This window comes from Canis lupus, chromosome 8 (genome assembly GCF_048164855.1).
Source record: "Canis lupus baileyi chromosome 8, mCanLup2.hap1, whole genome shotgun sequence".
Lineage (NCBI taxonomy): Eukaryota > Metazoa > Chordata > Mammalia > Carnivora > Canidae > Canis > Canis lupus.
The window spans coordinates 29,654,261-29,679,030 of NC_132845.1; the positions used below are offsets into that span (position 1 = coordinate 29,654,261).

General features: G+C 41.8%; 1 protein-coding gene across 1 annotated transcript; it reads left to right on the top strand.

Moving 5' to 3' along the window:
• Positions 1 to 10,440: 10,440 nt before the first annotated feature.
• LOC140639165 (uncharacterized) lies at positions 10,441 to 24,121 on the top strand. The gene is made up of 3 exons (XM_072837670.1): positions 10,441 to 10,450; positions 15,904 to 17,840; positions 22,666 to 24,121. Exons 1-3 carry the CDS (start codon positions 10,441 to 10,443, stop codon positions 22,816 to 22,818), a joined length of 2,100 nt encoding a protein of 699 aa, XP_072693771.1. The 3' UTR covers positions 22,819 to 24,121.
• Positions 24,122 to 24,770: the final 649 nt, after the last annotated feature.

Consider the following 24,770-nt stretch of genomic DNA (forward strand, 5'->3'; position numbering starts at 1 on the left):
TGTCTTTGCTTTGCCTAACTGAGAACACACTCAGGGTGGAGAAGTGTCCTTGTTACTCTCTACTGGCCTTAAATTTTTTTTTAATTCATAATTTTTATTCAGTTTTTTTAGTTGTTCTTGATGGAATCATTCATCTGATACAAGGTACTCCATCATAGTCAGAAGCAGAAGGTTGCCATCTCCAAAATGTGGGATTTTAAAATGAAAACATAATGTCAGGATTTTTAAGATACTATACCACAATGTCCATTTTGTATTTGAGGGCTAATGAAATATCCTTTTTCTCTTATTTTTCACTAAGCATATATTTTTTAACATGTGAAAAGTAGACAGATCATGAAATCTTTTTTTTTTTTTGGAGGAAAAGGAAATAATTTTTTTTTAGATTTTTAATTCATTTGTTTATTTATGAGAGACACACAGAGAGAGAGAGAGAGAGGCAGAGACATAGGCAGAGGGAGAAGCAGGCCCCACGCAGGGAACCAAGGTGGGACTCGATCCCGGGTCTCCAGGATCATGCCCGGGCCGAAGGCAGGTGCTAAACTGCTGAGCCACCCAGGGATCCCCAGGAAATAATTTTTGAATGGATGTATCATACTGATCCTATGATAGATACCTTTTGGTATTTTCACCAAAGACTACTCACATTGTGTATGTCTAATAAAGTCATACATGAGTAATTTTTTAGAAGTTCTGTGTATGCAGGTCACTGTTTTAATTAGCATAATTAACAAAGTTTTTCTGACCTGATAAAGTTAAAATTGTGATCATATATTTGACAAATTATTTTAATCAGAGCATAGGATTCATATTAGTGGGGTCATGGGAGTTGTTTAAAGTGGTTAAGCATATAAGAATAAAATAAAGAGAAAAATATAATAAAGGAGGAAGAGGGATCACAAAACATAGACAAAATTGTTTGCAGAAGAAATACTGTGTATTACAAGATAACCATCAGCATTAGCATCATTTAACATGTATTGACTTTCCCAGAAATTTAGAGCTTCACATTCATCACGTCATTTAATCTATATAACAAACCTACATGTTAATTATTAGTTGTATAGATTTAGAAATGAGGAAGCAATCTTAGAGATTGACAGATAATGCATGGCAGAGCTGATATCTAAACAAATCTGATTGTCTTGGCTTCAAGATGTAGCCAGAGCTCTGGGGGTTCCAAACAGACCAGATTAAGTCACTTGCCATTGACAAAATCCAAAAGCAGAAAAATGAGTGGTGGTGAAACAAGAATTTATTTCAGTGAAGTGCATATCAGGAAGACTTAGGACTAGCGTCCCAAAGTCTGTCTTCAAAATGCTGAAAAAGCTTCTAGATTTATATAAGGAAAATGTGGAACAAAGGTTAGTAGGTATGTGCAGCTGGGCAATAAAAGTCAGGTTCATCATTGTCTTGGGGTCAATCAAGTGGGGTCTTGCTGGTGCCAGAGGAGTCATTATTGCTGGAGGGGTAGCTTGGATTCCCCATCTCTGGATGCTTTGCCTACTAGATCTTTTGCCTGAGTTAAAGAAAAGCTGGAAAGAACATAATCAGTTAGAAAGTAGAGATTGAGGTCAAATGGAGGCAGCTAAGGGAAAACCCAGGTCCTCTTTCAAAAGTATGTTTTTTATTTTTTTATTTTTTATTATTATATATTTTTTTAGTAGTAAAATGAACACTTTGTTGTTGATCTGCAACAACCCCTTGCGGGAGCAGCTTAGGAGACTGGGTTTAAAAGAATTTTAAGGAGTTTGAGTAACATGTGAAAATTCCAAAGATACGGGTGAGGGCAGCCCGGGTGGCTCAGCGGTTTAGCACTGCCTTCAGTCCAGGGCCTGACCCTGGAGACCTGGGATCGAGTCCCACATTGGGCTCCCTGCATGGAGCCTGCTTCTCCCTCTGCCTGTGTCTCTGCCCCCCCCCCCCCCTCTCTCTCTCTCTCTCTCTCCTCTCTGTGTCTTCTCATGAATAAATAAATAAAATCTTAAAAAACAAACAAAGATACTGGGTGAGATGTTGTCTCAGAAAGGTAAGGCTGGACTGTAATTGCAATTGAGAAATTTTAAACACCATCCATTTATTTATTCATTAGTGTTTATCAAGTGTTGTAAGGCAAATGCTCTTAATCATTAAACTAGACAGTCCAGGGAATGTTTCCTAAACTTGCAGTATAGACAGTAAAACTGGGGAGATGTTTGATCTTAATGATTCTTAATGAAAAATAATAGAATGGCATTATTATTAATGAAAATGATAGAATAGATCAAATAGCAAAGAATAGGTTATATACAAGCTTATTTCACTGAGTAAGGTCATTGTATGTGTTAGTGTGTGTGTGTATATAAACTTTTGTTTATGCATACACGTGTGTACTCATACATATGCTGCATCAAAATGGAAAATGTTCTTTTTTTTTTTTTTTTTTTTTTTCCCCCTGTGCTTCTCAGTCACAAAGATTGGAATACCATTTTCTAAGGAACATCAGAAGATTATTTACTCAGAAACAAAGGTCTACCAAATTTAACTCAAGGACTGGATGTTACATTATAGGATATTTGGAGAATTAGTACCGTAGAGAGTAACTGGTGATCAATCATTCTTGCTTTCAGCCTCCTTCCAAGAAGCTGGGGACAAGCTATTATAGATAGAAGGTTTAAAATAAATTTGATTGTTTGATCTCTTTATAAAAAAATCCTTACTTTGGCTTTTTTTTTTTTTTTTTTTTTTTAAGGAATCAATGAAAGAAAAATGTTCCTCTATTCTAAAGCTTCAAATTCACATTATTTATTTTTTTCATATCAGTGATTTGGGGTATTTGGGGTTTCAGCCATTTTTGATTAAAATTCTTCTAGTGATCAAGATTGACCTGAAAGCTTGATGGTTTGCATATTTGTTTACAAGCTGGTAGCATTCCTCTAATGAGCTGTGAGTCTTGGGACAATAATGTCTTTATTGGGACCATAGTTAGATCATGAAAAGTATTTATTACATGCTGTTTATGGTGCTGTATACTTTCTTTTTTCTTTTTAGCTTTGAAAGTAGGAAATAGTTGTCTGTAGCAGAATTTTGAAGTCTATTGCTTTCATGTAGGACACACTGCCTCGATTAAGTACATTATTTCATTTGCATATAAAATATTCAACATTTAAAAAAATCTGTCCTGAATCACAAGAAACAGAATTCAAGATATTCAAAGGAATCCTTAGCAAAATAAATTATAATACAACATAGTCACGATACTAGACTCTTCAAAAAAGGAGCTGGAAGTGAAACAATGTAATCTATCAGTCTAAACAGAAATTTTGTTTTTTTTTTTAAAGATTCCATTTATTATTTGGGAGAGAGAGTATAAGTGGGGTGAGGGGCAGAGGGAGAAGCAGATTCCCTGATGAGGAGGAAGCCCGACTTGGGGCTCCTTCCTAGGACTCCAAGATCATGGTCTGAACCAAAGGCAGATGCATAACAGACAGAGCCACCCAGGCATCCCAGAAACTGTTGAAAATACTTCACACAAAAAGATTTAGTAAAACATTTAATAATATAGATCTCTCATCAGAACATAGAAATTAAATAAGCCCGAAGTTTTTTTTGTTTATATGTTTTTAAATAAACAATTTCATGTATATGTGTGTATATATATATTTATATATAGTATATATATATTATTATATGTTATATGTTATGTTATATATTATATATTATATATTATATATATTATATGTTATATGTTATAACATATATGTTATATGTTATTATTATATGTTATATAATATATTATATGTTATATGTTATATAGTATAACAATAACAATTTCATGTATATGTGTGTATATATATATTTATATATAGTATATATATAAATAGTATATATATATTGTATATATATATACTATTTAACATAACTGTCAACCTAGCAGTGGCTTAATCAGTATCACCTTAAAATAACTCTTGAGCCTAGATTCTCTTGTCTTTGGAGTGATTGTGAGATAGGGAAGCTGAAAGGATTCCATTTTAAAAAGGCTCCATTTCTGCCCTTTTCCGGCTGGGCCCTATTTACTCATGTTCTGTATTTCAACTTGCATCTGAGAGAAAAACAAAGAAGCTATGCTCCCACTTCAAGGGGGAAGTAAAACAGTTAATCATTCTCTGAGTTTTGTCTTAGGCCCCCAAACACCTGATAATATCTAAGAAGAGAGGGATCACAAACATGTTCCAGGACATTAGCTTCTAATGAATCTAGCATCGATACCCCCTACCTTTGTTGATTTATGGAACAACACCTATTGTTCGTCTGACACTCACTTTTGATCAGACCCTACCCTGGATTCCTGGAGAAACACATATTCTAGACCCTTTCCAATATAAATCCCTAAGCCTACATGGTGGGGAGACTCATAATCCTTTCCTTTCTGAGTCTCCCAGACACTCCGTCTGCTTTTCTCTGTATGTCACTCACACTATTCAAAAACCTCTGCTTTCAATGTCTTTGGCTTGTGTTTGATTTCTATCCTGTAAGAAGCCAAGGACCCTCTTGGTGGTCCTGAGGGACCTTGCTCTGGGCCCTTAGAACCAGCCTGCCCACATCAACTGCATGTAGTCTTACAGACTACATATTTTACAAGGCACCTAGCTTCAGAGATGTTGGGGGGTGGTTTGAAGTTGGTGGGGATGAAACCATCATTCTTTATGAAAAAATTACCTGTAGGCTGACAGAGGCCTTGAACAACCTTTTATTGGTCTATATGTTCTTCTATTCCTGATCCAGAAACGAAAGATTTGAATGGGAAGGCATCACTCTTGGCATTACCACTTTTGCAGGAGGACTACAGAAAAGGGCTGAACGTAGAATTATTGTAATTCAAGTAAAACAAAAATCATAATTATACATATTATCAATATATTAAATTTTAAAAATTTTCCTTTAGGGTATATAAACATATTTTTAACAAATGATTTTAATTATTTATTTTCTTAAAGATTGTATTTATTTATTTGACACAGAGAGAGAGAGAGAGACAGAGCAAACATAAGAAAGCGGAGTGGCAGACAGAGGGAGAGGGAGAAGCAGGCCCCCCACTGAGCAGAGAGCCTGACTTGGGGCTCGATCCCAGGACCCTGGGATCATGACCTGAGCTGAAGGCAGACACAAGGAATTTTATTTAAAAAGTTATTTTTTAGGAGTTCCTGGGTGGCTCAATCTTATGTGTCCAACTCTTGATTTTGACCCAGGTCATGATCTCCGGGTCTCTGAGCCTGCTTGAGACTCTCTCTCCCTTTCCCTCCTCCCTTTCCCCTTAAAAAAAATTAAATAGAAGTGTTTTCATATGTCCCACAATGTATAGTAAAACCAATTTTCTATTCTAGAAATTGTTTCAAAAATATATTCCAAGTTTTATTCAGTGCTTCTTACCACTGTCAAATATATGTCTTATATGATTAAGACAATCATAGTCTAGATAATCACAAATGATTATAATTGTTTCATTGGGTTATAAATACTTATGAAATTTACATCTTATATTCACTCTCAAAATGTAGATCTTCCCCATCTGTAGCCTAGCAAACAAATTTCACATACAGTAGATTTTCCTTCTAACTTTTCTGTATTGAAACAATCTGATTTTTACCTGTATAATTTATTTATACAGACATTTCCCAAACCTTTTTTTTTTCTTTTACCAATCAGACCTGCCATTCATACCATTTGCTATTATGCATTCCACCCTAGATAGGTCATTCCATCTATTGATTCACAGAACTTGCTTGCTTTTGTCTCCTGTGACTCTGCAACCTATAAAACCTGTACAAACAACTTTTAAAACATCCTTATACTATGCAGTAGGGACAACTACAGAAGGTATTGAGAGTGAGTGTGCACCCTTGGTTTACATGACTTGTTTTGATTTGTTTATTTTTGATGTTTCTTGGAGTGAAAAAAAAAAAAAAAAAACATAGTGGAAAGGTAGAAAATACAACCAAGACTAATTTCTCTCCATCCAAAATTACAAATGCTAACTTTTACCATTTATACTTTTAACCTAATTTTTGAAAAACAAAACAAAACAAAAACATGGATATATTTAGTTCCATTTAATCAGGTCTCAAAGAAAATTGCCATTTTGAGTTTGTATTTTCTAGTTTTTTTATCCATTTATTGTTTTTCTCTTCATTGAAGACATTTATGTAAACCCATCAAAGAAATGGACAGCTTGGGTCTATAACAAAGTGTCATCTTTTAAAGCATCAGTCAGTAATTGTATATGAGAGCATAGACTGCTACACATAAATGAACTGATCAGAGCACAACTATTCGATGTTTAAAACAGAATAGGATTGCCTGTAAAAGCAGCACCCTTGTGACATTTTTAACTTTAGTATTCGTGTCCTCCTTCTTCTTCACCCTCTCTTTTGACAGAATCCACACCAACCTCTTCATAATAACAAGGGCAGCTATGTCCTCAGGCCTCAGAAAACTCTTCCATGCCCTCACCCATATATCATTCAATATACATTATGTCAAACTTGTGGTTCAGGTGAGGCCAGACGTCAACAATGGCTGTGCTATTTCTCATCATGCACACAGATTGCTTTACTTTGGCCAGGTCTCCACCACGTACTACAGCGGGATGCTGGTAATTAATGCCAACTTCGAAGCCAGTGGGGCACCAATCCACAAACTGAATTGGTTTTGAAGGTGGCAAGGGCAACATTGACATCTTTGAGAAGTAGGTTACCACAGTACAACAGGCAGCAAGACGCATATTTATCATGGCAAGGATGACATTTCACCATCTGGTTGGCTGGCTCAAAGCATGCGTTGGTGATCTCTGCTACAGAAAGTTGTTCATGGTAGTTTTCTCAGAAGACATGACAGGGGCATATATGGCTAGAGGGAAGTGGATGCAGGGATAGGACATGCAGTTGGTCTGCAATTTTGTCAGATTAACATTCAGGGTTCCATCAAATCTGAGGGAAGCAATTATGGAGGACACAATGTGATCTATCAACTATTCAAGTTAGTTTAGGTTGAGGATTCAATATCAATTTTCTACCACAGATGTCGTAAATGGCCAAGTTGTCTACCATGAAGGCACAGAGTACTCCAGGGTGATGTGGGTGGTGAGGGTGGAACTCTAGGGTTGAACTAAAGCTAGGGAAGTTTGGAGGGCTGGGTGAATGGAGAACTCCAGTTTGCACTTCTTGCCCTAAATGATAGAGAGACATTCTATCAGCAGGGAGGTGAACCTGGACCCAGATCCCCATCCAAAGCTGTGAAAGTCAAGTAGCCCTGAAGACTTTGTGCACTGGTCAGCTAGTCTCCAGATTTGGTTGAAGACAAGGTCAACGATCTCCTTGTCAATGTTATAGTGCCCTCCGGCATAGTTATTGACAGCATCTTCCCTGCCTGTGATGAGCTGCTCAGGGTGGAAGAGCTGGCAGTAGGTGCCAGTGTGAACATCATCAATGACTATGGGTTCCAGGACTATAAACACAGCCTTGCAAGCACCTGTCTCAATGAAGAAAGTATTGAAAGAGTCATTTCCTCTCCCAATGCTCTTGTCACTTGGCATCTGGCCATCGGGCTGGATGCCATGTTCCAGGCAATGGGACTCCCAGCAGGCATTGCCAATCTGGACACCAGTCTGGCCAACAGGATGGAGATGCATTCACACATGGTTGCTGCTTTGCAACTGCCCAGCAGATGGCAGAGAGGAAGAGGAGAGGTTGCTGCTTCATAAAGCATGACTCTTAGGTGGTAGATGTAAGAGAACCTATCCATTTATGTTTTTAACTAGGATATATAACACATACATAGAAAAGAGTATAAAATAAAATAATGTGCACTTAAATGCATGATTACAAAATGAACACTGTATAAACATATCCTGGGTCAAAATATATAACATTGTTAGAATCTCAGAAATTATTCCCAGCACACCTGGGTCACTCAGTGGTTGAGCATCTGCATTTGGCTCAGGTCGTGATCCCAGGATTCTGGGGTAGAGCCCTGCACCAGGCATTCTGTGGGGAGCTGCTTCTCCCTCTGCCTATGTCTCTGCCTCTCTCTGTGTGTCTCTCATGAATAAATAAATAAAATCTTAAATAAGATTATTCTCAATTGTCCCTTTTCCATAGAATCTTACTCCCTATTAAATACTACTGTTCTGACTCCTGTGACAATGTTTCCCTTGTTTTGTCAAGTTTAGTTTCCATCTATGCATTACAAATAATATAGTCTAGTTTTGTCCATTTTTTTATTAAAGATTTTATTTTTAAGGCATCTCTACACCCAATGTGGAGCTCCGAACTCACAACCCTGAGATCAAAAGTCAGATGCTCCACTTACTGAGCCAGCCAGGGGCCCCTAATTTGTCCATTTTTGAAATTCATGTATTTATATATAAATATATATAATTTATATATCAATGGATTCATACACCATATATTTTGTTTTTCACTTGACATGATACTAATTTAAACTCAAATACATAGTTTGCACTTTTCCTTGCTGTATTGAGTGCCATTTCATGAATATAATTTAATTCTTTATTATTGACAGAAATTTGGGCTGTTTTATTTTCTCAATATGACCAACAACATATGAGGGTAACTAAGGAGTGTATATTTGGAGTGGAATTGTATTTGATAGATTATGTGAATTTCTAACTTGGCCAGACAATTCCAAACTTATTCTTAAAGTCAGTATGCTAGTTTATACTCCTAATAGCAGTATATAAAAATTTCTTTGCTCTACACTCTTGGATAAATAGAATTATTTATGATTTTAATGTATTAAAATATATGTAATAGATACTCATCACAGTGAATGTGAAATGGTATCTATTACACTGTTACTTTACATTTACTTGATTGTTAACGAGATCAACTGCATTTTCATGTTCCCCCTATAAAATAGGGCTTTTTTTGAAAATTATGTAAGGTTTTTACTCATTTTTCTATTGGATTATTTCTCCTTTATCATTTATTTGTAGGATTTCTTTATCTACCCTAGATATTAATTCTATATTTGTATTACATACTACAAATATATTCTGCTACTTTGCATCTTTACTTTTAACAATGTTTGCAGATTATTTTTTAGACATTTATATACCTTGGTTTTTCCATTGATGGCAGATAGCCCTGATTCCCAAACTGTCCGGAGACACTCCAGGATACCTCATTGAATTCACAAGGGTGCTCTAGGACATTCTATATTTTCAAAGGGAATTCGGCAACACAGAACACTTATTGAACAATGTGTAAAATACTTTCCAGAGGAAGTTTACAGTTTTACTATTAGATTGTGCTATATTCTTTTGAATGATAACATGTTTGCTAAGCTAGTTTTCTGTTGTTTCTTATGGTCAAAAGAAATTACCAATCTAGACACAGACCATACAACCCTTCCCAAAATTAACTCAAAATCAATTATAGCAGTAAATGTAAAACTCAAAAAAATTTTTTTTTTATTATTTTTATTTATTTATGATAGTCATACAGAGAGAGAGAGGCAGAGACATAGGCAGAAGGAGAGGGAGAAGCAGGCTCCATGCACCGGGAGCCCGACGTGGGATTCGATCCCGGGTCTCCAGGATCGCGCCCTGGGCCAAAGGCAGGCGCCAAACCGCTGCGCCACCCAGGGTTCCCTAAAACTCAAAAATTTAAAACTCCTAGAAGATATCATAGGAGAAAGCCTAGATGACCTTGGTATGGTGATGACTTTTTGGATATAAAAAAAAAGACATGACCTAGGAAAGAAAGAATTGATACGTTAGACTTCATTAAAAAAAAAAAAAAAAAAAACAAAAAAAACTTCTGCTCTACAAAAACAAAACAAAACAAAACCAAAGGAAAAAAAAAAACAGTATCAAGAAAATTAGAAAAGTTTTAATTCTGCAATTTTTCTGAGAGAAAGTTTTGTCAAAGACACATTTGATAAGGGACTGTTATTCAAAATATACAAAGAACTCTTAAACTCAGCAATAAGGAAATAAAACATCTCAGTTAAAAACATGGTCCAAAATCCTTAACAGACATATCTCACCAAAGAAGATATACAGATGGCAAATAAGCATATGAAAAGATGTTCCACATCATATGTCATTAGAGAAATGCAAATTAAAACAACAAGGAAATACCACTGCACACCCATTATTCTGAACAAAATCCAGGACACTAACAAAACTAAATGCTGGTGAGGATGTGGAGCAACAAGAACACTTATTCATGTTTGGTGGGAATATAAAATGATATAGCCGCTTGGAAGACAATTTGATGTTTTCTTACAAAACTACTCTTACTCTTGCCATATAGTTCAGCACTCAACATTCCTTAGTATTTAACCAGAGGAGTTAAAACTATCTGTCCATATAAGAACCTGCAAATAGATGTGGATAGCAGTTTTACCTGTAATTGACAAAACTTGGAAGCAACCGAGATGTCCTTCAGTAGGTGAATAGTAAATAAGCTGTGGTACATCTAGACATTGGAATTGTATTCAGATATAAAAAGAAATGAGCTATTGGGGCACCTGGGTGGCTCAGTCAATTAAGCATCTGATTCTTGGTTTTGGCTCAGGTCATGATCTCAAGTTTGTGAGATGGAGCCTCAGCTGAGCTCCATGCTCAGCACAGAGTCTACTTAAGATTCTCTCCCTTTCCCTCCCCCCTTCTCCTGTTTGATCTCTCCTAAATAAATAAATAAACAAACAAACAAATAATAAATAAATAAATAAATAGAAATGAGGTATGAAGTCATGAAAAAATATAGAAGAAATGTGCATGTATATTACTAAGTGGAGAATGCAATTTAAAATGGCTACTGACTGTTATTTCAATTATATGAAATTTTTGAATAGATAAATTACAAAGACAAAAAGATTAGTGGTTGGCAGAATTGGAGGAGGGGAGAGGGGTGAATAAATAGAGTACAGATGCTTTTGGGGGCAGTAAAAACATGCTGTATGGTACCATAATGATGCAAAGATGTTATTATACATTGGTCCAAACCAATAAAATGTAAACCATCAAGAGTAAGACTTAACATAAATACGGACTTTGGGTGATTATAGAGTGTTGACAAAGGTTTGTCAATTGTAATTAATGTACTACTCTGGCAGGGGATGTTGCTAACAGGGCAGGCTGTGCATGTGTGGGGCAAAAGAGATATGGGAAATCTCTATATCTTGCTCTCAAATTTGCTGTGAATTTGAAACAGCTCTAAAAATAGCCATAATAAAAAAAAACATTTTAAAAAGCAATTACTACTCAAAAATAAATTTGAAAGAGAAAATGAGAGTGGCAACATCCAATCTAATTGAAAGGTTAACAAGTAGTGCAGCACTCAACAGGCACACGCATCCCATTAATAAGTTAATGAGATTATTTAAGAATGAAATAAAAATATTTTTTTTCAATTTATGCACATTTATTTTTCAAATGTCTACTACACTTTTAGGATTTAAACATGAAGTTTTCAGAATCTAATTATTAAATAAACAGAATGATTGAATATTTCTTTTGGCTTATGAACATCACAAAAAAAATTGAGGCCCTAAGGACATAATGAACAGAAAACTTTAAGAACTGGAATAGTGTTGCAGTAAAGAAAGGCTGTAATTTACTGGTTTGGAAAAATGTACAGGAATATCCTAGAGATGCTGTGGGCTCAGTTCCAGACCATGGCAACAAAGCAAATATTGCAATAAAGTAAGTCAAATCATTTTTGGGGTTTCCCAATGCATATGAAAGTTATGTTTCAGGGATCCCTGGGTGGCTCAGTGGTTTAGCACCTGTCTTCGGCCCACGGCATGATCCTGGAGTCCCGGGATCGAGTCCCACATCAGGCTCCCTGCGTGGAGCCTGCTCCTCCCTCTGCCTGTGCCTCTGCCTCTCTCTCTGTGTGTCTCTCATGAATAATTAAATAAAATATTAAAAAAAAAGAAAGTTGTTTCCACTATACTATTGTCTGTTAAGTGGAATAGTATCATGTCTAATAAAATACATAACTTAATTAAAGCAATACTCTATTGCTAAAGAACACTAATCATTCGGTGCCTGGGTGGCTCAGTGGGTTAAGCATTCATCTCTGATTTCAGCTCAGGTCATGATCTCAGGCTTGTGAGACTGAGCTCCTCATCAGGCTCCATGCAGACCAGGGAATCTTCTTGAGATTTTCTTTCTCCCTCTTCCTCTGCTCCTCCTCATCGTGCTCTCTCTTTGTCTAAAATAAATAAATCTTAGAAAAATGCTAACCATCATCTTAGCTTTCTGTGAGTCAGCATCATTTTGCTGGGGGAGGGTCTTGCCTCAACGCTGACGGCTTCTGACTGACGGGGTGGTGGTTACTGAACGGTGCAGGGGCTGTGGCAATTTTGTAGAATAAGGCAACTGTGAAGTTTGCTGCATCAATTGACTCTTCTTCCATGAACGATTTCTCTGTAGCATGTGATGCTGTTTAATAGCATTTTACCCACAGTAGAACTTCTTTCAAAATTGGAGTCAATCCTCTCAAATTCTGCTGCTGCTTTTTCAGCTAGGTTGGTATAATATTCTAAATTCCCTGTTGTCATTTCATAAATCTTTACAGCATCTTCACCAAGAGCAGATTCCATCTCAAGAAATCACTTTCTTTGCTCATCCATGAAAAACAACTCTTCAGCTGTTGAGGTTTTATCATGAGATTGCTGCCATTCAGTCACATCTTCAGGCTCCACGGCTTTTCTCTTGCTGTTCCCACCACATCTATAGCTATTTCCTCCACTGAAGTCTTGAGCCCCTCAAAGTCATTCATGGGGATTGTAATCAACTTTCTTTTTTGTTTAAGTTTTGAATTAGATCCCAGTTAGTTAACGTACAATGTAATATTAGTTTCAGGTGTACAAGATAGTGATTCAACAGTTCCCGTACAACACCTGGTGCTCATCACAAGTACGCTTCATACTACTTTCCAGAAAAAACCCACCAGTTTGTATTTCCAACAGTGCAAGAGGGTTCCTTTTTCTCCACATCCTTACCAACATCTGATGTTTCTTGTGTTGTTGATTTTAGTGATTCTGACAGATGTGAGATTATAGCTCTTTGTAGTTTTGATTTGTATTTCTCTGGTGATCAATGATGTTGATTATCTTTTCATATGTCTCTTGGCAGATTATTTGGTTTTGGATGTTGAGTTTTATAAGTTCTTTATGTATTTTGGATACTAAGACTTAATCAGACACGTCATTTGCAAATATCTTCCATGGATTGCCTTTTAGTTTTGTTGATTGTTTCCTTCACTGTGCAGAAGTTGTTTTTTTTGTTTTGTTTTGTTTTGTTTTTTTGATGTAGTCTCAGTAGTTTATTTTTGCTTTTCTTTCCTTTGCTTCAGGAGGCATATCTAGAAAAAGTTGCTATACTGATGTCAAAGAGGTTACTGTCTATGTTCTTCTCTAGGATTTTTATGGTTTCAGGTCTCACATTTAGTTCTTCAATCCATTTTGAATTTACTTTTGTGTATGGTGAAATAAAGTGATCCAGTTTCATTCTTGTGCATGTTGCTGTCCTGTTCTCCCAGCACCACTTGTTGAAGAGATTGTCTTTTTCACATTGGATGTTTTTTTCTGCTCTGTTGGAAATTAATTGACTATATAGTTATGGGTTCATTTCTGCATTTTCTATTCTGTTCTATTGATCTATGTATCTATTTTTGTGCTAGTACCATACTGTTTTGATTATACCTCCAGATCTGCTTGTCTTTTTCAAGGTTTCTTTGGCCATTCAGGGACTTTTGTGATTCCATGCAAATCTTAGGATTGTAGTTCTAGTTCTATAAAAAATTGGTATTTTGATAGAGATTGCATTTAATCTGTAGATTGCTGTGGGTAGTATAGACATTTTAACCGTATATGTTCTACCAATCCAATTTCTTTGTGTCATCTTCAATTTCTTTAATCAATGTTCTATAATTTTCAGAGTACAATGTTTCACCTTTTTTTAAAAACAGATTTTTACTTATTTACTCATGAGAGACAGAGAAAGAGAGAGAGAGAGAGAGGCAGAAACATAGGCAGAGGGAGAGGCAGGCTCCCTACAGGGAGCCCGACTTGGGACCCGATCCCTGAACCCAGGATCATGCCCTTAGCTGAAGGCCGACTCTCAACCACTGAGCCACCCAGGCATCCCTCTTTCACTTTTTTTTTTAAAGATTATTTATTTATTTATTCAGAGAGAGAGAGAGAGAGAGGCAGAGACATAGGCAGAGACACAGGCAGAGGGAGAAGCAGGCTCCATGCAGGGAGCCCGATGTGGGACTCGATCCCAGGTCTCTAGGATCACACCCCAGGTTGCAGGCCACACTAAACTGCTGGGCCACTGGGGCAGCCCCCTTTCACTTTTTTGATTAGGTTTATTCCTAGGTTATCTTATGGCTTTTGGTGCAATTGTAAATGGAATTGATTCCTTAATTTAGCTCTCTGTTACTTCATTATTGCTGTTTAGAAATACAACAGATTTCTTTACATTGATTTTGTATCCTGTGACTATTGAATTTGTGTATCATTTCTAGCAGTTTTGGGTGGAGTCATTTGGGTTTTCTATATAGGGTATCATGTTATGTGTAAATATGGAGCAGACTTCTTACAAGCTCCTGTTAATGTTGACATTTTGACCGCTTCCTATGAATCACAAATGTTCTTAATGGCATCTAGAATAGTGAATCTGTACCAGAAAGTTTCAATTTACTTTGCCCAAATCTATCAGAGGAATCACTATCTCTGGCAGCAATAGCTTTATGAAATATATTTCTTAAAAGATAACACTTGAAAGTCAAAATGACTCCTTGATCCATGGGCTGTAGAATGGATGTCTCATTAGCATGAAAACAACATGAATCTTGTTGTACATCTCCATCAGAACTCTTGGGTGACCAGATGTTTTGTCAATGAGCAATAGTATTCTGAAAGGAATCTTTTTTTCTGAACAGTAGGTCTGTCTCAACAGTGGGCTTAAAATATTCAGTAAACCTTGTGAACAGATGTGCTGTCATCCAGGCTTTTTTGTTCCATTGAGAGAGCACGTGCAGATTTAACATAATTCTTAAAGGCCCTATGATTTTCAGAATGGTAAGTGAGCACTGGCTTCAACTTAATGTTATCAGCTGCATTAGCCCCTAAGAAGAGTCAACTTGTCCTTTGAAGCTTTGAGCCAGGCATTGACTTCTCTAGAACTATGAAAGTCCTAGGTGGCATTTTATTTTAGCATAAGGCTATCTCCTATCTCCTCTACACTGAAAATATATTGTTTAATATAGCCACTTTCATTAATGATCTTAGATAGATCTTCTGGATAAGTTGCACTTTTGTTACGGAGATGGTTTCTTTTCTTAAATCTCATGAACCTTCCTCTGCTAGCTTCAATCTTTTCTTCTGCAGCTTCCTCACCTCTCTGTTGGGGCCAGGCGGGAAGGGAAACTCCTCAAGATGGCGGATACGCCAAAATGGCTGAGGTTCCTGTCACCACCTCCACTTGGGATGACAGCTTGAGCAGACCCTTACACCTCTCCTTTGGACTTCCTCAACCGAACCCAATGCCCTTCAAACCCCAGAGGAGGAAGTCACCTTTGACTGATCGAATTGCAATCCTTCCTTTGCATAGTGAGGGTCACTCTGACTGGTTGGATTGCAATCCTTCCTTTGCATATGAGCCAACCAATAGGAAACCGTTCTGCCTTACAACGTTATGTAAACCCCCTACCACCTTGTCTTGGCGCGACTTCCTCGACTCACTCTCTTTCCCCCGTGAGTCGTGGAACCTCGCCCGAGGGTGTCTGCAATAAAATCTGTTCTTGGACCCTCGCTTGCCTTGGCGGTCTCATTTCCGTCTAGTTACTAAAAAACTTAACATTTGGTGCCGAAACCCGGGAGGAGATCGAGCCCCTGCAACAGCACGGAGGCTCTCTCCTCTTCCGTCGGACTGGAACTCTGCTCTTTCTCTGCTGGGGTCACCGGACTCCTTGCGGTGTTCCCTGGTTTCCGACCCTCTCCCGGGGCGCCCTGTCCTAATCGCGGCCGCGTCAGGGCAAACCCTCCTCCGCCACCTGGTGGCTCCGCGGTTCCGGGGAGTAAAGGAGACGTCCTCACTCCACGGTGACCACTTCTGTAAGCAGCAGCTCAATTCACAGTCGAGGGGACGCCCTCCTCCAAGTCTTGAGCTGATACGGGAAGGAGCCATGGGAACCTCCCAGTCCAAATTCGATTCCAAAACGCCTTTAGGATGCCTACTGGCTAATCTCCGAACTCTGGAGTTAGACCAGGACTTACGAAGGCGACGCCTTATCCATTACTGTACCGTCGCTTGGCCTCAATATCGGCTGAAAAACCAATCGCAATGGCCACCTGAAGGCACTTTTGATTATCAGATACTTATGGACCTTGATAATCTCTGTAGACGCCAAGGCAAATGGTCTGAGGTGCCCTATGTCCAGGCTTTCTGGACCCTGCGCTCCAGACCAGAACTCTGCTCTAGCTGCTCAACCTCTCAGGTACTCCTAGCCCCCTCTCCCCCGCCGACTCTTCCCCACTCCACCTCTAGAGACTCCAACTTGGCCCCTCCATCCCCCCTCGTGGAGCCTCCTGAAGATCTCTCCAGGCCCCCTGTAAGGGCCCCACACCTGTCTCCTCCTCCCTACCAACCCGCTCCCCAACAACCTGTGTCCCCGACTCCTTCCTCAATCTCTGAAACTCCAGGCCCAGGCCCAGGCCCAGCCTCGAGCATACCCTCTCCAACCGTTCCTCTCCTCCCAGCCCCAGAACCTCAACCACCTTCCAGCCCCCTCCCTTCTCCTCCTATCTCTGCCCGTACCAGATCCAAAAACTCTTCCCCGGACCTGGTCTGCCCCTTGAGGGAGGTTGCAGGGGCTGAAGGGGTTGTCCGAGTCCATGCGCCCTTTTCTCTACAAGACCTATCCCAAATAGAAAAACGCTTAGGTTCCTTTTCGGCCAATCCCGACAACTACATCAAGGAATTCCAATACTTGGCGCAGGCCTATGACCTAACCTGGCATGACTTGCATGTCCTCCAGACCACCACCCTCACCACTGAGGAGAGGGAACGTATCCAGGCTGCTGCCCGGGGACACGCTGATCAGGTCCACCTTACGGACGCCACAATGGCGGTCGGTGCTCAGGCGGTCCCCGCCGTAGAGCCAGGCTGGGATTACCAAAACGGCCAAGATGGCCGCCCGCGCCGCGACCACGTGGTCCGATGTCTCATCGCCGGCATGCGGGCGGCCTCTAATAAGGCCGTAAATTATGACAAGATCAGAGAAATCATACAGGCCCCTGACGAAAACCCGGCTATATTCCTTAACCGGCTGACCGAGGCATTAATTCAGTACACTCGCTTGGACCCGGCCTGTCCCGCGGGGGCCACGGTTCTAGCCACACATTTTATCTCTCAGTCAGCCCCAGATATCCGCAAAAAATTAAAGAAAGTCGAGGAAGGCCCTCAGACCCCCATTTCTGACCTAGTGAGAATGGCATTTAAGGTCTTTAACTCCCGTGAGGAAGCCGCAGAGCTGAAGCGACAGGCCAGACTCCAGCAGAAGGTTCAGCTACAAACCCAGGCCTTGGTAGCAGCCCTGCGGCCGCGGCTCCAGGAGCCAGCAGAGAGGGGGACCCACCCGCACCCCTCCGGGGCCTGCTTCAAAGGCGGGGCTGAAGGCCATTGGGCCCGGCAGTGCCCCACCCCGAGGGCACCAACTCGACCATGCCCTCTCTGCCATTTGATGGGCCACTGGAAATCCGACTGCCCTAGCCTCAGGGAATCCTCGGCGCCTCAACGCGGGGGAAGACCCGAGACGGTGAGTCCAGCCTTCCAACTGCTCGGGCTGGAGGAGACTGACGGAGCCCAGCCTCGGCCGCCCCTCTCACCCAGGCCGAGCCCAGGGTCATGCTCCAGGTAGCGGGTAAGTCCATCTCCTTTCTGCTGGATACGGGGGCTGCCTATTCTGTTCTGCCTTCCTACGCGGGACCTACTCTACCCTCACCAGTCGCTGTTATGGGGATCGACGGGAACCCCTCCACTCCTAGGGCCACACCTCCCCTTACTTGTAGCCTGGATGGGTTCCCCTTCTCTCACTCATTCCTGGTGATTCCCTCATGCCCAGTGCCCCTGCTGGGTAGGGATATCCTCCAAAAGCTAGGGGCAACTATTCATTTGTCCCCCTCTCCTCCCTCCTCACCCTCAGCTCGTCTCATCCTATATCTCTCCACTCCATCTACTCCTACCCCGGATCAATTACCCTTCGTGAACCCCCAAGTATGGGATACCTCGGAACCCGTAGTGGCCTCCCACCACCCTCCCGTCAAAATAAAACTCAAGGATGGTTCCAAGTTCCCCTCTAGACCCCAGTTCCCTATCTCCCTCCTCCATCGCCTCGGCCTCAAACCGATCATAGAACGACTAAAGCGTCAGGGACTTCTGATTCCCATAAGCTCTCCCTGTAACTCCCCCAACCTGCTGGTCCGTAAACCCTCCGGAGCTTATCGATTGGTTCAGGACCTCCGACTCATTAATGAGGCAATAGTCCCTCTCCATCCAGTGGTTCCTAACCCTTATACCCTGCTATCCCATATCCCTCCAAGCACCACTCACTTTATGGTGTTGGACCTGAAGGATGCCTTTTTTACTATTCCCCTACACCCCGATTCCTACTTTCTTTTCGCCTTCACCTGGGAAGACCCAGACACACATACCTCTGGACAATTAACCTGGACTGTCCTACCCCAGGGGTTCCGGGACAGCCCCCATATTTTTGGTCAGGCCTTGGCTGCGGATTTACAACAATGCCTTCTTAAGGCTAATACCTTACTATAATATGTAGACGACCTCCTCCTCTGCAGCCCTGCCCTCACCATCTCCCAGGATGACACCACCTCCCTATTTAACTTCCTAGGGAGCAAAGGGTATCGGGTCACACCTCTAAGGCACAACTCTGCACCCCTTCGGTCACTTATCTGGGAATCCACCTGACCCCCACCTCTATATCTCTTACCGGAGACCGTATCCGCCTCCTACGAGAGCTCCAACCCCCTCAGACGGCAGATGAAATACTTTCCTTCCTCGGGTTGGCTGGCTTCTTTAGACACTGGATTCCAAACTTTTCTATTTTGGCCCGCCCCTTATACCAAGCGGCAAAGGACACTCCCCAGGGTCCTCTCACTGATCCCTCTTCGGTCCGCCGCCTGTTTTCCAAGTTAAGAGACTGTCTCACCGCTGGGCCGATACTAACTTTGCCTGACCCTTCAAAACCATTCCACCTTTACACTGATGAGCGGTCGGGTTCAGCTACTGGCCTTTTGGCCCAACCGGCTGGACCTACTTACCGGATTATAGCCTATCTATCTAAGCAGCTAGACAGCACCGCCCGCGGATGGCAGCCCTGCCTTAGTGCGCTCGCAGCTGCTGCCTCCTTAACTAAGGAGGCTCTCAAATTGACTTTGGGACAACCCCTCGTGGTTTACTCCCCCCATCGACTTGGGGATCTTCTTAGCCACCGATCCCTGGCCCACCTAACCCCCTCTCGTCTCCAACTCTTCCATCTGCTATTCATCGAAAACCCTCAAATCTCCCTCTCTACCTCTCCCCGCTTAAATCCTGCAACTCTGTTGCCTACACCTTCGCCTACCTCTGAACCCACTCACTCCTGCCCGCAGCTCATAGAGGATCTCACCCCTCCCCACCCTGGACTCTCTGATCAGCCATTATCCAACCCTGACCGTATACTCTTTGTAGATGGCAGCTCCTTCCTGGCTGCGGATGGTCGGAGACACGCCGCCTATGCTGTAGTCACCCCAGAGACGGTAGTGGAGACAGTCCCCCTCCCAATTGGGACTACTTCCCAAAAGGCTGAACTTATAGCTCTCACCAGGGCTCTACATCTATCTAAGGGACAACGAGTCACCATCTACACCGACTCAAAATATGCCTATCTCATCGTTCATACTCATTCTGTCCTCTGGCAGGAGCAGGGATTTTTAACCACCAAGGGGATGCCTATAGTAAACGGACCTCTCATTGCCAAATTGCTTGAGGCCCTTAGTCTGCCCACTGAGGTTGCAATCGTTCACTGTAGGGGCCATCAGACTTCTAAAGACATGGTCTCCATAGGAAATAATAAGGCCGACTCAGTGGCCAGGGAAACGGCCTTAAGTAACCCAATATCTCCCATCCTCTTCCTTAATACCCCTCATCGACCTTTCTACTCTATAAAGGAAACTCAAGCCCTCCAGGCCCTGGGAGGAAAGGCAGAAAGTAAAGGATGGATTTACATCCGAGGGAAGATTGCCCTCCCAGGAAACCTGGCCCATACCCTAATTACTGATATCCACCAATCTCTCCATATTGGCCCAAGGGCACTGAACCAGTTTCTCCAGCCCCTGTTTTACTATCCATCCCTACCTAAGGTGATTGAGGCTGTCCATAGGGCTTGTAAAACCTGCTCAGCTGTAAATGCACAGGGAGGAATCCGCAGGCCGGGGCCTAACCATCAGCTCCGAGGCCATCAGCCCGGTGAAGACTGGCAGCTGGACTTCACTCACATGCCCCGCCATAAAGCCTTTCGTTATCTACTGACTTTGGTTGATACTTTTACAGGATGGATTGAGGCATACCCCACAGCCAGAGAGACTGCAGATGTGGTGGCCACAATCCTCATCGAGCACATCATCCCGAGGTTTGGGTTACCCCGGACCCTACAGTCAGACAACGGGCCGGCATTTATCTCCAGTGTGACCCAACAGGTGGCCGAGAGCCTCAACATTACCTGGAAGCTGCACATCCCCTACCACCCTCAGTCTTCGGGTAAGGTGGAAAGGGCCAACGGGCTACTTAAGGCTCAACTCACTAAACTTACCCTGGAGACTCGCCTGTCGTGGCCCACACTGTTACCTATAGCTCTCACCAGACTCCGGGCGTCCCCCCGAGGACCATCAGGTTTGAGTCCCTTTGAGTTACTGTACGGTCGGCCCTTCCTTATCAACCACAACCTCCCGGCCATTCCTCCACCTCTTTTATCCTATCTGCCTTACCTTACCCTCCTCCGGGCCCTCTTGAGAGCCCATGCCGATGCTGTCATTCCGGCCCCGACCGACAATGCCTCCGAGGAAGCCTCTCCACGAGACTTATCCCCAGGGGACCAGGTCCTTCTCAGAAATCTGCAGCCAGGCTCCCTGCAGACCTGATGGACCGGACCTCACACGGTCATCCTCACCACCCCAACCGCGGCAAAATTGCTGGGACCTACGGCATGGGTGCACATCAACAACCTTAAACGGGCACCCACAGGTATCGAATGGACCTCCCAGATGGTGGGACCCACCAAACTCCGCCTGGCTAGGGATCCTTCTCATACTTCTCCTGAGCCCCCCGATCCAAGCGGTAGAATGTGATTGCATGAAAGGCAGCGGTACCTCGTGCTACTTTTCATCTTATACCCACATGCCCAGAACTTGTTACTCAGGGAAGACACCCATCACCTGTACTTCAAGACATGCCGAAGGAACCTTTTGGATGTCTGAACTTTCTCAAACCAGCCGGTACCCCAAGACTGGTAAAGTATGCTGGACTTATCTAAGCCATGTGGGCCTCTCTGATGGCGGGGGGGAGTCCAAGACCAGGCTGGCCAGGAGCAGACCCGACAAAGGGTCATCCACCAACTCCAGACCTCAAACCAGTTGACCTATAAGAGTATTTCCCTTGATGACATCAAGAAAGTTCCCACCACCGAGCAGCTAACGACAGCCCTCCTAAATTCCAGCTATAACTTATGGCGAAATTTCTCCAAAACCGGGGACAGCAACTGCTGGATCTGTTTTCCCTTCTCTACACTCTCTAATATCATAGGAATCCCTCTCCCAACTAATTGGACGCTCCCCAACTCCACAATCACCAATCAGACAGTCCATATTGGACCTATTGGGGGGAATATACCGATCATTAATTCCTCTAACTCTCTCACCCCTGCAGCTGCCAACATCACTAATTCCTCTCTTCCATACTGCGCCCCCTCGGGAATATTTCTCTCGTGCCCCCAGGGCACTTACCGTTGTTTAACTGCTAATGATTCCCTAGACTGCACGTTCATCCTCCTGTCTCCCTCAACCAACATTTACTCCGATTCCCAGCTCCAGTCCACATTATTTCTCCAATACCAGAGAAAAAGGGCTGCCTTTCTCCCCTTTCTGATAGGAGCAGGAATAACTACTGGGGTCGCTACAGGAGTGGCGGGAATGGGAACTTCCATAGACTTTTATTATAAACTTTCCCAAGCTCTGAACGATGACATGGAACGGATCGCTGACTGCCTCACGGCCCTACAGACTCAGGTCACTAGTTTGGCAGCTGTTACCCTGCAAAATCGACGGGCTCTCGACCTTTTGACCGCCGAAAAAGGTGGAACCTGTCTGTACTTAAATGAGGAATGTTGCTATTTTGTTAATCAATCAGGTATAGTTACTTCCAAAGTTAAAGAACTCAGAGACCGAATCCAGACCAGGCGCCAGGGCTCGTCTTTCTGGGGCCTAGACCCCCACACTTGGGTAACATGGTTACTCCCTTTGGCGGGACCCCTATGCTTAATCCTTCTTCTCATCTCTGTCGCCCCTTGCTTGTTTCGATGTTTACAGGAACGCCTGCAAGAACTCACCCGGGTATCTGTCAACCAACTTTTACTTCACCCATACTCTCGCCTGCCCACATCCGACTACCCCTACAACGACGCCCCACCGTCAGCAGGAAGTAGCCAGAGCAGAGTCGACGCCCCCGACACCATTATATAAAACAAAAGGTCGGAATGTTGGGGCCAGGCGGGAAGGGAAACTCCTCAAGATGGCGGATACGCCAAAATGGCTGAGGTTCCTGTCACCACCTCCACTTGGGATGACAGCTTGAGCAGACCCTTACACCTCTCCTTTGGACTTCCCCAACCGAACCCAATGCCCTTCAAACCCCAGAGGAGGAAGTCACCTTTGACTGGTCGAATTGCAATCCTTCCTTTGCATAGTGAGGGTCACTCTGACTGGTTGGATTGCAATCCTTCCTTTGCATATGAGCCAACCAATAGGAAACCGTTCTGCCTTACAACGTTATGTAAACCCCCTACCACCTTGTCTTGGCGCGACTTCCTCGACTCACTCTCTTTTCCCCGTGAGTCGTGGAACCTCGCCCGAGGGTGCCTGCAATAAAATCTGTTCTTGGACCCTCGCTTGCCTTGGAGATCTCATTTCCATCTAGTTACTAAAAAACTTAACACTCTCTCAGCTTCCTAGAGTCGAAGTGTTACAGGCGTGTTCTGAATTAGGCTTTGGCTTAAGGGAATGTTGTGGCTGGTTTGGTTTTCTATCCAGGCCACTACAACTTTCTCCATATAAGCAACAAGGATGTTTCACTTTCTTTATCTATCACTTGTGTGTTCACTGGAGTTGCAATTTTAATCTCCTTCAAGAACTTCTCTTTTGCATTCACAATTTGGCTAACTGGTGTCAGAGGTCTCACTTTCAGTTTATCTTGGCTTTCAACATGACTTCCTCACTAAATTTAATCATTTCTATATTTTAAAGTGAGAGATGTGCAACTCTTCATTTCACTTACAGACTTAGGAACCTTTGTAGGGTTTTTATTGGCATAACTACAGTATTGTTGTGTCTCAGGAAATAGGAAGCCTGAGGAGATGGAGAGGGTTAAGGGATGGTGGGTTGGTCGGGCATTCAGAACACACATATTTATTGATTTATTGTCTTGAATAGGCATGGTTTATGAGATCCCAAAACGGTTACAATAGTAATATCAAAGATCACTAATCACAGATCACCATAACAATTATAATAATAATGCAAAAGTTCAAAATATTTTGAGAATTACCAAAATGTGACACAGAGACACAGTGAACAAACGCTATTGGAAAAATGGTGCCCATAGACTTGGTCGATGCAGGGTTGCCACAAACATTCAACTTGTTAAAAATACAGTATCTACAAAGCACAGTAAAACAAAATACAATAAAATGAGGTATGCTTTATAATTTCTTTAATTAAACATGTAACTAATAAGCTCAGAGACTGAGTTGGAACCTGAATGTCTCTTGATATTTTTTTTTTTTTTTTTTTTTTTTTTTTTTTAATGTCTCTTGATATTGTGCCTGGATAAGCTTTGGTCTCATTAACTGAATAGCAGTTTCAATATGGCTGTTTCTTTACTTAAATTGACTCAAATTTGTCATCATGAGATTTTTATTCCTCATAATTAAATAATTATTAATAGATCATTTAAAGGGTTCTTTAAATAAAATAATAAGCCCTATATACCTGTTACCTCTTAATTTCCCACTTTAATTATTATAATTAGCAGTTCTTTATTCTGTTTAATTCTACACAGCTATAACAAGTAACCTTTAGCTATTTTTATTATCTCTATAAAATTTTAAAGTTTAAACTTTGTTTTGATAGTTTGTCAGATTTCTGAGCATTCTGATTTTGTAGCATAATAATTCCTGTAGCATTTTTTAACCTATATGGAGTTATAACTATTGAAATTGGAGATAGAAAAAATAAGAAAATCTTGTTATGTGTACAATTGCCCTACTTTTCTCTGATATTTCTTTTTCTCTTCTTTATGTAGGAATGAACAGAAGTTCTGTGTGGGACAAATACCAATTATTTCATAGGTTAAGCTGTTTTTCCATTCATTTTAGCTCATGATGGACAGAGACATTCTTAAGACCAATTCTACTCTT

What these genes read in the sequence shown, in the direction of transcription:
- LOC140639165 (XM_072837670.1), top strand. An exon ending in GCGGGGGAAGACCCGAGACG is followed by an intron (nt 17,841 to 22,665) that starts GTGAGTCCAGCC and finishes CGATGTTTACAG; the next exon opens with GAACGCCTGCAAGAACTCAC.